Source organism: Perissodus microlepis, chromosome 11 (assembly GCF_051167445.1).
Source record: "Perissodus microlepis isolate ML-2025 ecotype Zambia chromosome 11, ASM5116744v1, whole genome shotgun sequence".
NCBI classification, from domain to species: Eukaryota; Metazoa; Chordata; class Actinopteri; order Cichliformes; family Cichlidae; genus Perissodus; species Perissodus microlepis.
Genome location: NC_140471.1, coordinates 26,521,838 through 26,535,244, shown reverse-complemented (window position 1 = coordinate 26,535,244; position 13,407 = coordinate 26,521,838). Strand labels below are relative to the sequence as shown.

Genomic DNA, 13,407 nt, shown 5'->3' with positions numbered 1-13,407 from the left:
CTCGCAATGTGGGAACACAGCAGTCCTGCTGTGTCTGTCCCCAGAGGCAGAGCAAGGGTCCGAGGGAGCTGAAAGCATAACCAGAGTAACAGAGCTGTCTGATGCACGGGATGCAATGTTTAGCTTAAGACGAATATTTAAAGTCTAATCTTTCGGTTCAGCAATCACCAAAGCATGCAACAGCCCATTAATGGGCCTGGGGTAAGTCCTCTGAACAAATGATCTTTTGAGTATTACCATGCTATTTTTTTCTGAACCATATCATGTTTTTTAATCAAACAACATAACTTCCACTTTAAAACGATGAAAAAGTCTGTTATGAGGAGGGTGAGATAGCAGTACTTGTAGCACAAAAACACCCCCCTTTACACCAGTAGACTGGACTTCCTGCCTTAACTGGGACAATTTCAACATTTAATTGATATTTTACATTATTTTTTTATCTCAATTAGGCACAAGTACTTAGGGTTGAGTACAGAAAGTATTTGATTGGGAAAAGATCATGGTTTGGGTTAAAATATACCCTTTTCTAATACTATCAGAAAATATACAACACCTCCAAATGCCTTAAAACAGGTGGCCCCCAAAGTTATCTACTTGCTCTTTTGCTGCAATATTTGTACACCGATAAATGTTGCGGCAGGATCAGCTCAGAATCCATTCTCAAGTTAACACAGTTTTGATTGGCAGGATTACCAACAATTCTAGGTAGGCCTGGAAGAGATGGGGGACATAACACTGTGATGCAAGGTCAACAACTTCTTACTGAATGCCAGCAAAATCAATCAAACTGCTCTGCCTAAGATCATGGAGAAAGTAGTTTGTTCAGCCAAGTGGAGTGTACCATTGCATCTACACTCTTGACGCTACAGAGCCGCAACTAGTAGGATTATAAACCACAGCGACAGACTATCTGCTTCTACGCTCAAAGAAAAAGCTCTTTTCCTCAGGCCATCAGGATTGTGAACTCTGCCCTGCACATGCTTCATACTAGACTTGGCCAAGGAATTACAGCTTGATTGCTGTTGCGTGGGCATAACTCTCAACTTTAAGGAATTCAAGTGTCACCTGAGGCTAATGCCAGAACATAAAAATAATTAATACAGTCTATGATTTGATGAGTTCCACACCTCGGGCAGTTCACCCACATAAGCCATATGAATCAATAACCCGGGTCAGAGTCCTTCGAGTTCTCAGTTCTGACTGCTTTAACTTTCAATCATGTCTACCAACTCAGTGATTAGAAATGCCATGATGACTCTCTTCTTTTTCAATTGCCTTACTAAAAAAGACATTACACCAGGCCCATTTGCCATCGCTGGTGTTGGCAGAAAGGGACCAGTATCTGGAGCAAGCACTCCTTCACATAAACCTCTTCTGCGGTTGCAGTGTAGTGCAACCTTGCATCAGTTAGAATAACAATGCATTATTTTTACCGGCATCTGGATAGACTTTTCATTTTCCATTGATTATCTTTTGTAACTGAGAGATCAGGACTCTGAGACAATGCAGTCAAAGCCCTAAAGAGCATTACAACATTGTCGTATGTTAGCAACACATATGTCCTGGCTGGATGGAATTTTTTTGAACTTTTTCTTTTTTGACCAGCAATAAGAAATGTCAAGCTTCATATGGTGCATTCTCTCATATGATGATGAGCTTGCACCACACTGGACACTGAAGCCGAATGAGGAACAATTATGAAGCACCATGTAATCAAGGTGGTCCCTGACAAGCTGAGTAGAGTCTGATGAGCCAGTGTGTCACTCTGGATCTCCAGGGCTCCACAGCTAATCAGCCACCAAGGAGGGGCCCAAGGGGCACGATCACTCAAGCCCTCCATCACCACATTGGAAGGAAGGCAATCACCAGCTTATTTCCATGTTAGTTCCACCCCCACCCCAAACCTTCGACTCTCAAATCAAGGTGCACAGATGACCAGGGAAGTACTGGATATAAGCAAAGGTGGCTGGAGGGTGCAATCAACTGTTAGGAAAAAAGACAAAAGAAACGAAAGAGCAAGAAACTTTTGGTTCTGCAAGAGATTTTTTTCAAGCCATTTAATATCTTTAAAAAATCATGAATGGATTGGAAACACGAAGGGAGCAGATTGAATGAGGCTCAATTGCTTTCAACCAGCAGGCTTATAAGATCCTGATGATTGGGCTTGCAAATTGAAATGCAAGTCTTGTAATACAGTGTGCTAAGGAGACAGAAGGTGTACGGGTCAAAAAGGTGAGAGAAGGGAGTTCTCATTTTACTCTGGCAAGGAATTACCACAATGAGCATATGTTAAAGTTTTTGTCTGGTGAAAAAAAGAAGTGGAGCGATGAATGCGACCTATATAAAAGCTTTCTTTTACCCACCTTAAAAAGAACAAGATTTAAGTGGTAATTTTAATCTTTTTATAAGGACGAGAAGATGAGGGAAAGAAGAAGACAAGAAAGAGGACCAGAAAAGGGGAAGACTGGGGTCCCTTTAACTATGGTATGTGTAATTAAAACAAAAAACTGGAGCCCTGTCGTACAGCTAGATGGGACTCGCACTTGTAAAATTCACCACACCACATAATTGGAGGTAATAGCTCCTCCTGTCCTGTTTCAAGATTAACAGTGGCTGGAGAGGCTTCCCTTCACTAATAGCCACCACTCAAAAAATCATTGGCGCACACGCACGCTCGTCCTGTCGTCTCTGACTGTGCTTAGTTAGAATATTGATGAGGAACGTGATCTGATCTATCTGAGCTCAAGCTATGTTACAAACTAGTAGATAATATAAACCTGTGGATTGTCCTGCAGCAGGTCCTGATAGAAAATAACACACAATTTTCCATCTAATCTCAAATTTTCATATATGTCGGAATATGCACATTTGACAAGAAGGAACTAGCACATTTTAAATCGATTTATTTAATTTAAATGGACCTGACCACATTTAAAAGAATTGTCACTCTGGCAGACAATACGCTCCATATGTGAGCAGTGCAGACAGAGGCTGAGCAGGATATTAACTGAACATTAAATCTCTGATGCCAGCATGAAGCCAATTATTTTTTTAATGTGGTCAATCTTCTGAAAATTATTAGCAACAATATAGCTGAAAAAACATATTGGTGTAAATGGGAGAGGCAAATGTCTGCAATCGCAGTTTGGCTGTTTAAACAAAAATTATTTATATACGTATTTGTCAGGAATTAAAAGAAAAGGAAGGCAAGAGACATAAAAGCCTCATCATAGTTGCATATCTTTATTGCCATCATCATTCCCACTTCCCTACGGTTTGTGATATTAGAATAGGCTTTACAAGACATTTGCAACATTGACATTTCTAAACAGTGTTACAGTTTAAATTTGTAAGCTTAGATTTGTAACCCTAGACATGTTATTAAAGTAAATTGTTATTTTTTTCTTCTCCAAGTCCCAGTTTTTACATGTAGATGCCATGGCCTAAAATTACAAGCAACATTTAATTGAGGATTGATGCCATTTTTAGCAAACGCATAGAGGCAAATGCAACATTTTACATAGTAAATAGAAATTGTAACTGTGCTTTAAAAACTGCTAATCTTATTCAGCGCTAATGTTTTTATGCCATTTCTGACTAAAATGGCAGGCAAGAAGGACATGCATTGTTTGCTTTAGCAGTGAAAATAATCAGACTAATACACTGCAGATGCCTCATTAAATTTGCATATGATTATTGCAGCATTACTTCAATTGATCCTTTTCATCAAACCAGATAATGCTTCCTGATTGCAGATTATTTTGGAGCAGGCAAATTCCATGGTATTATATTCAGTCTTGGTGAAAAGCAATTAGGAACATAGCTGGCAGTTTGTCTGATTTTATTCAGAAATTAGAAATCTTTCACTGAACTAATTCTGTTTTATTTCTCTATACGAGTCAAAACAACTCTGACATTGAGGATTCGGATGGGATATTAAGCAGCATTTTCTTAAACACTGTAACCACTAAGCAGGAAAGTTTAAGGGGGCAAAAGCAGATGAAATGTCTTAAAGCAAAAAGTGGAATGTCCTGTAGTTAGAAGATGCTGCAACATCAACATCAAAAAACATCAACAAACTTCTTAACCTGATATAAATAACACTGACTGCGGATGCAATGACAGTGCAACAGCAACACTGAAGAGAGGAAAACAATATTTGAAGCTAAAAACAGAAGCACTTGAAACTGAAAAACATGATTTAGGAACAATCAGAAGCCTAATTCTTCATTAACTCTCTGTGATAGAGAATTGATTTGAACAAAAAAACCTGCTGCTTAATCACAAACTATAATCTACACTAATCAATCTAGATCGCCAACTAAGTGGTTACTATGACAGCCATCTGTACTTCTCAAACCTCATCTAAAAGGGTATAAAAAAAAACCCTCAGGGACAGATAGTTGCTAGGGTTTTTTTTTGGCTTTACATTAAAAGCTGCAATTCATACAAGCATCACTAATAGCTTTCCTAAAACGTCCTGCCAGCCTCAAAACACCCACAGTCTCTCATTCTCTTTCCTGTCAATGATAATCTCTGTCTCGTTCCATATATCTGAGGTTGGTCACATGCAGACAAGCTGTCTTCAGATGAGTCACAGGGGAACATTTTTGCGGTTAACCACACTGTTCTCCGGGGGCGACCTGGACAGTAGATCGGCAGCCGGTAAAACACTTGCTGAGACGGAGGACAGACTATCCCAGATTGTCTCGCCTGCACACAGTGCGAGTGCTGTGTGGAATCATCTGGGTATTGGCTGTGTTAACTAAATCGACATTGGCTTCCAACCTCCTGGCTATCCATCAGTGGAGGGATGAGTAGAGGGGCTAGCGAGGTAACCCCTGAGTCTTATGCAGTTGTAGTGGTAGTCCTCGCATTTGTTATTGCTGGGATGAAAAGGAAGGGGGTGAAAACAGATGTGTGAGGCAGAGTGTGAAGGAAAGGATTTCTGCCCCCCCCCCGAAGATATTTTTGGTGATAGCCATTCATTTGTAGTGTTTTTGGCCTGAAGAGGTTTGTCTTATCTGTTCCTTCACTTTCTCTCTGGGGGGAAATAGAGGGTGAGTCTTCTCTAGCCTGCTCTCTCACAGTTGATTAGTAACTCCTGCTCTACCCCTACGCTCCAGGGACTCTATGCCAGCTCCCCTTATACATCCCCTTGTCATGCACACACTCACACTCTTTTTCGCTCACTCTCTCCCCCTCCTAAACATGTGCTCGTGCACTCACGTCTCCCTACAGTCATGGAACAGCAATTTGAGGGAATCACACAACCAAGACCTGACATTTGCAGTGCACCTATTACAATGAGAGCTTGATTAAAAGGGCAGAATGAAACAGTGTCACCCTCCATTCATTGTCCTTAGCCCAAGTCAAATAGGATTTAAACCTGTGCAATGTGGCTGATACCTCCACTGTCAAATTCTGATTGCTTTAAAGCGGCGGGAAGAAAAGGTCTTGTTATTGCAATACGTGTGCATAACTGTATGTAACTGAGGTGTCAGAGGTGACCAGGTTTTACACAGAGCGTCTGGGAACAGATAAGGATGACGCTCTTGGAGGAAGGGAAAGCAAAGCTAATACAGCTCTGGTGAAAGCCTTGGTGTTAAAAAGGCACAAGAATAAAGCTGCGTTTTATCTGGCTTGGGGCAGCACACAAAAGAAGCCAGCATTGCAATGTGGTGAGTTTTAAAATTGGGATCAAAAGGTTCAAGCTAATTAACCAGCTAAATAAGAGTCCCCTAGCTTCATCTATGTAGCCACCCTCATTCTTTTTCCCTTTCCTCCGCCTCCTGCAGTATTTTGTGTGCCTATGGCGTGTGCGTGGCTTGCAAACATATACAGACTGTCTGGAACAGTGAAGACAAATTGCTCCCTGTGCTGAAATATAAAAAAAAAATAATCACCGAATTACCTCCAACAAGATCATTCTAATTAACTATGTTTTATTACCAGCATGACCCTGAAAGTGAAATGCCCTGTGATCAAACTCTCTTCTCAAACAGTTTTGATGTTGTTATTCGACTTTTTCCAGCAGAGCCCCGAGGAGGGCTGAGATTGAAGAGTTAAATGGAAAGGACAAGGGCACATAATAAAGACAAATGGCTAGAGCATGAAATTTAATTCATTGCCTTGGTACAGAAACATTCACAAGGAAATAGCCAACATTGACATGCCATGAATTTCAAAACACTGTCAAGTCCAAAAAGCACACATCGTGCTACAGTGACATTGAGTCCCCGAGGAGCCCACAGGCGAAATCAGGCAAATTGAAGAAAAAAAAAAATCAGTCAAGTTATTCTCTTTGATTGACACCTCGACACCGAGTTCAGTGATGAGTTTTTAAAAAGGTTTATCACCCAAATTAAGGGGGGGGGAGGGGGAAACAGGGCTGCCCCTGAAGGTGAGTGCTTCAAAGTACCAGTTCAACATCCCTACGTTAGCTGATGAGAGCAGCACAAATCTGACTTGTAATGATGCTCTTGTATCAGTACGCCTCAGTCTAACCCCTGTGCTACGTAGGTGCAGCGTTGCGGGAAATGATCAGCTCGAGTGTGTAGTAAGAAGTACCATTAAATCCATGTAGCCGCGGCCAATGTGAAGAGCATGCCGACAGGGTTAATTAAGTTGCTGCTTTCAGCAATAAAGTGGTTAGATAGGTGTAAGTTTCAGCGTAACAGTTACGCAACGCACCTGCCAACACAACTGCCAAGCTGGTGTGGATAGTATAATTTACATTTTACAGTACATAATTCTAATATTTTAATCCAGAAATAATCCAGCGATAAATAAGAATCTTTTTTTTTTTTTTTTTTGTTAGCTTTTTGGTAATTCGGGTGCACTGACCCCTATGTTTTATCCATAAAAGATTACAAATGACAACCAGTGATTTTTAACATCAAACTGCAAGTTAACATCAAACACACGTATAACATTTAAGTGTTTGCGACACATTTTGAATAAAAATGAGGAAATTTATAGCCATAAGGAACTCGCCGGCTTATTTATTTCAATAGGCAGAAGCATATGCTTGCAGCAGACTTTTCACTGTGGAGCACCCACTTTGTAGTATGATATGAAAACACCATCTGGTGTGTGTGAGCAGCAGCTAGGCTAAGCTAGCTGGGGCTAGATAGGGCCCTGCTGTGTCACAGGATTATCTTACTGTTTGGTAGATCCACTCTATTAGCCCCTAGTGGCTTGGATTATTGGATGATCATTACTGTGTGTGACTGAACATAGGGCTAAGTACCTGCACTTCCTTTGCAGTTCACTCTTGTTAATGTGATCAGAATACACACTGAACACATTTCGTAGCATTATGCATTCGTTGCACCTTGTCTTTGACATAAAATCACACACACACACCATTTACCAAATATTCTCTGACTTGAACTCGTGCTGTATGTTTAATACATGATTACTGCCGTCCATGACTTCTCTTAAAAACGTGCTCTGCATGTCAGAAGAGAGCGATTATGGCACGCTTGGAGCACATGTTTGTTTGTGGAAGCATGTTTCCTTCTAAAGCGGTGAAACAGGATCACAGACGCGAAGCGAAGGCAGCACGTTCAGAAACGGGTACTCTGCTCAACAAAACGAACATCTGCCGTTTCTCATCAGCGAGATTGAAGCTAATGATGAGCCACGAGTGTGCTGACAGAGAGAATGGAATTGGATTGTATACAAGAGCCCCAGTGAGACCAGACATATGTTTTAGAAAATGTTGTGGATAGAATATGGGTTTATATGGTGTGTGTCCGTGCGTTCGCGCACGTGTGTGTAAGCTAAGATACAGATGCCCGAGAGTGGAAGACACTGAAAATAGGCCTCTGCTATTTCTTTTGCAGTCCGTTTATCCATCCATGTTTATACAAGCGGATGAAGGGGTGTGTGTTACCGCAGGTAAAACAACCGTTGTATTCCTCCCATTTCAATCTCTGCTTTCACTAACAGATAATGGAATTACACATCAAAGAAGCTACTCTCTGTATCCAATTCTTCTGTGACCTCTACAAGCCTTTGTTCATATTCACCACAACAACTCCCAGCCCCAAGTCTCCGCCAGCAGGCTACTTATTCCCTGCTTCCTCTCCCTCTCTCTGCGTCTAGGGAGGGATTAAATTTAGATGAAAATGAAATATTCATTCCCACTCAGCAACTGATGGCCATCTTAATTTGATACATATTTTGATGCAATATCTCCTTATTGTTCTTTTTCATTACCAAACACTTTTTAATTCTCTGCGACACTCCTTTGGGTAATTCTCGATACAAGCCCTTCTTTTGGATTTGACTTTGTTAAAAGTAGAATTGCAAAGTGCCATTACAGTTTTCTGCGCTCTCTTGAAATATGTCTGAGTCATTTCAGATGAGACATTTACACAGACCCCAAGCGAAAAGGATCTCAGGGAGCGTGCGAGAGGAGACTGCACACTCTATAGCTCGCTAGAAGAGTTAATCACATGAAAACTTCTCAGTCTCTCTCTGCTGCTGGTGCAGGGATAACGACAAGAAATTGAAGTGGCTCTGTGTTTGGAGAATTCAACCAAAAGTGGTGACCACAAACCCGATTTATCCCACTCAAGTTTCGGAGTGGTCACATTGCATACAGCTTCAAGTGCTGCGGAGCTTTAATGTCAGGGCTGTTTCCCAGACAATAATTAAATTTGGAGTCTTGCCTGCCCAAAGCATTTTAGGAAACCTAAGTGAAAAATGCATGTGACCAGGTGTTGTGGAGCCGAGGAAATGAAATCAACACGAAATCATGAAAGAGATTGATTAACTGACACTGATTAAGTGCTTTAAGTATTAGGTAGATAAAGTAATTGATTATTCAATAAATCCCTGTCAGGCAGTGAATAACCTCAATGAGAGAAAAAAAGAGACAACAAATGATAAATTAGTTTCATCAATCCGCAGATGAAAGAGACAACGTATATTAATCTGTCATTACTGTATGCTTCACTGGTAGATATATTATAATTCAAGAACGCTATGAATATATTTTCATCTGAACACATTTTCAAATCTGGCGATCCCTGTCTTGGGAAGAAAGCAGTGTGTGTAGAGCACTAGCAAATTGCAGACAGAATGCCGCGCACTCGGGCTACAGAATAAGGCATAAAAAGCTGCTACCATATCCAATAAAATCATTTGTGTACCATCTTTTTCCATGATGGCAAACATACAAATTATCTAAGGACGCACACTATCTTTGGAGAGAGGCGGAAAAAAATACTGCACTCGCATCCTTGAGCACTTTTGTCTTTATTATAAAAACATTGCATCATCAACTGAAATGGTCCCTAGATGAGATGAGAGATTGCAAAACACGTCAGAAAGAGAAAAAGAATTATGAAAAGCAAGCAGAGGGAGACTAAAGAGGAGCACAGCATGTAAGAGGACAAATACAGGAGGAGTAGTCTTTTATTCCCTCCAACAAATAGAAGCTGCTGAATGAGATGGCGCGACCATCTGGCCTCAACTTAGAGCAATGCACTGTAAAAGCACTAAAATCAATGGCAACAACTCTACCTTGGATGCCCACCATTACCCAGATGGTGTACTTGGAGAACTGCAGGCCACCTAACCAAGAGCAGACACAGCACAGACAGAGAGTATCATGCTCAAATACCACCGCCCACCTCGATGAATTTCACTGGTTCGCTTATGTTGGTAACCAGTGTTGAGGAGCAACATTAGCTACCCTGCACTGACTATAAGAGAGCCCTCTGTTGGTTTTAGCGGAGTGGCTGTGACACAGAGTGCGTGCACAGACTTCCAAACCAAGTATCAAATTGCAAAAAAAGAGAGGAAAAAACAGGGAAAACAGGTCTGCTGCACATCAGCTCTAAAAAAGCGCTCATTCCTAAATAAATTGTTCTACACAATACCCAACATTCTGTCCCCGAGAACAATGCGGTATGTTTACAATAATACACGCAGGCTGCATACACTCCAGCTACTATGATGAATAAAATTACACAATGTAAATATGGTGAGATATATTTTCTTTTCTTTACCTTTCAAATATTTGTCTGTAAGGTAAACAAATTACATGAATACACACATAGCTATCATGCATACAAATTCAGTTTTAAAAGATCCTATAGAGAGATGAGCCTTTCGATTTTTTTCTTCCCCTATTTTTGGCATTCGGGTAAATTCTCAATTTCCTGTATGTCTCTACTCTTATGAAACATAAAAAAACATGCAACTAAACTGATCCTGCACTGGAAGCTATGATAGAGTCTATAAAAAGCAATAGTAGGACTGTAGCACATTTCAGGGTAAATTTGTCAGCACTTTGACATTTTTAAAAATAAAAGGCTGTCAAGTCTATTTCGGGTCTTCAATTGAGCTGCTGCCAAGATAAAAATAAATAAATAGATAAAGAAATAAGAGGGGAAAATGCCCTTTAACCAAAAAATTTCAGGTTAGAGCAGAAGAAAGAGAGCCTGAGGATTTATGCAGTTTCTAATACATCACCAAAGTCCATAAAGTGTGATGTCAGGAGTCATGGCTCCTCACAACACTGTAGTCAATCACAGGTACACAGGCCAGCCCGATATCTCCATATTATGTTCAGCAGTAAACATTATTCCACAAATCTTGAGTGTATGCATCGTGTTTCTTTGGCTTTAATTCAAAAAGCACATTAAATATGCAGAAGGTCAACAGCGTTCACTCAAGGTTATTGTGCAATAAACTGCTGCTATACATCTTCATGTTGGAGTCTGATAACTTTATTTTAAATTTAGCTTTTCAGGGACCACCCACAGTGCTCGCCAGGAATTATGAATTACAAAATCACTGTGGGATGTTGATGATTTGTAGATATGTCATAGAAAGAGACAACTGGTTTATTAAGGCAATTCACCCGCTGTTACTGTGTAACACATGGGCTATCCCTGTTTGTAACATTATTCCACTTTCGCCCATCATTTACAGCTGGAAGATGCTCTCACTCCCTGTACTCAGGCTGTTGTAATGGTATGTTAATGTGGACCAGTGCCATTTTGAGTAATTGTCCTGCACGGCACTCTGCCAAATGTCAAAAACGATTTGCCTTGTGACAAAAAAACGTATTGATCTTCATTCTGTTTCTGTCTCTTGGCCGCGCAAAATGTTTCAGCGCATTGCCAGCTCCGGATGACAATTCGCACATTGTTCCACTGTGAGTGATGAGAAAAAGACAAAGCCACCACACACCTGGCTTCATTTTTTTACGGTCTGTCACGGTGTAGATAAATGAAGTAACCAAGATTTACCTGAAAATGCTACTGTTTATATATCGTAAGCGTGTTACTCTGTGATTTGACTGATATTGTGGGAACATCCTTGTCCCCTTAATATATTATATAAGACGATATTAAACTTTTGGATGGAGCTTGTTTTTTCTGATATATAACTGTGTTCTTTAATTTGACAGACTGTCTTTAAAAACTTACTTCCAGAAGGCATGGCAATGAGCCTTATTTAGCTGGTGACTCAACATGCTGGCTGTAGCAAATGTAACAGACAAAGCAGGGTGCATAGAGGTCACACTAACCCACAATATTTCATTGCATGGTTTCCGAGTGTTTCTCGATATTACTGGCAGCGTGCGCTTTAATGCACTTCTCTCTTGTTGCTTACCATTTGCACGTCGTTTAAGTAAATCGAATATTTACATCCGACCCGGCTGTAGAGAGCGGTAAATGAAAGCGACTGTTTATTTACTACAAAAACTATTTGCTGTCGCGGAGAAAGCGGAACGCTGAAATGCACTGAATAGGCATCAACTTTCAGGGTTACAGTACAAACGTGTGTGTGCAAATGTAACCGTGGACAACTTACCTATTCGAATAACATGAGGCATCCCGTAAGAGTGGTGAATCCAAAAGAGACATGCAATCAGCGATGTCCAGTAATCCCTAATCGCACTCCGGGGGAACAGCCAAGTATTTCGCATGGTTGTAAAGTCGCGGGATCCACTTTTTTTAAAATTCCAAAGACGAGTCAAAATTGCTCATCAAAACTGAATTCGACGGAGCATATATGGATTTTGGAGTCTGCGACAAATCAGCGCTCATTGTACTTGGTGCAACATTCTCCCGGGGTTTCTTTTTTTTCTGTTTCTCACAAGTCTAAAAGCGACCCGATCAGGATGAAGCCGCCAGTCCCTCACAGGCAGATCAGCGAAACACCTGCGAACGCAGGCTGCAACAATTAGCCTGCAGGAGTCTCTTTATCCCCTCCTACCGACGATGCTATCTGTCTGCTGGCAAGTACCACGGCAACAGCCGAGCCGGACTCCTACACCTCTGTTGAAGAGGAGAACTGCGCCTGCGGAACTTTGGGTCGTCTCGGACGATTCTGCCGTCCGAAAGCCAAACAGAGAAAAAGCGCAGAGGATTTTCAATACACTTAAGTGGCACGAAATAAAATGCTTGTTGGAGTTTAGTCACTCCAGTCTTTCATTCCATTAATGCTAACAGTTCAGAACACAGTGGAGGAAAGCAGCTCCGTGACGCTCCGCTCCAGTTGCGCACGGTGATTGCACAGGGCTGGTTATCGAAGAACGTCCAATCTGCTCAAAGGGACCCCCGTTAAACAGTGTTGATTTTACAAATCTTCCAGTTTGTGCTGGATGGAAAGGTAGTGCTGAAAGCTGTGCATCAGCGTGCGTCTGACGAGCCTCCTTCCACGGTGCCACTAGAGGCACGCGTCGTTACGCATAGTTGTCAACTATGTCCAAGAAGTGTTTTATGGAGGTGAGAGGGATCCGAATGATCACTTGATTCACTGCTTGTTCCAAATGCTGTGTACACGTACATTATGGTATTCTTAATATCTTCTCATTTTTAATATACAGTATTTTTGGGTTTGTCTTATTGTGATCTGTTGTTGTTGTTGGAGCTTCTTGTCTTTTTTCAGACACTTAGATAGAAATTAGATAGACATTGCAATATACTTCTTTGCCCCAAGTAAAAAGAAGAAAAAACATCCAGCTGCCTAGAGCACTGTGAATAGGATAAATTATTACCATGAAAGAAATAAGTGCCAAGTGAGGATTGGGCCACTCACAAAGCAGGTTTCTTTTTTTTATCGTTGTTATTGGAGACGTTCTGTCAGTGTCCGTGAGTGCATTAATCCCCCAACTGTTTGACGCCTGCCTGCCATTAAAAGAAGAAAAAAAAAACAAACAAACAGAGCCGTCAACCATAAACTGCAGGTCACATGCATATACATAAGCAGAGTGCTTATTATGTCTCATTCTCCACAGCCTGGACAGCCTGGATGTATAGAATTTGCTGCTTAAATTACACATTTTACTTGTTGAGTTATGCCTTACTGAAACAGGCAACTTAACCTTATAAGTTAAATTTTAGAAGATTAAAGCTAAAGCTCTCCAGGATT

At 41.0% G+C, this 13,407-nt stretch overlaps 1 protein-coding gene across 1 annotated transcript in view; it reads right to left on the bottom strand.

The window, feature by feature from the left end:
- The window catches only part of grik3 (glutamate ionotropic receptor kainate type subunit 3), a 95,281-nt gene extending 82,604 nt beyond the window's left edge, over window positions 1-12,677 (bottom strand). Inside the window, exon 1 of the mRNA XM_084943705.1 lies at window positions 11,845-12,677. Within this exon, the coding sequence (XP_084799831.1) occupies window positions 11,845-11,959 (115 nt within the window). The 5' untranslated portion in view covers window positions 11,960-12,677. The remainder of the gene's footprint in view (window positions 1-11,844) is intronic.
- Between the last annotated feature and the right edge of the window lie 730 nt (window positions 12,678-13,407).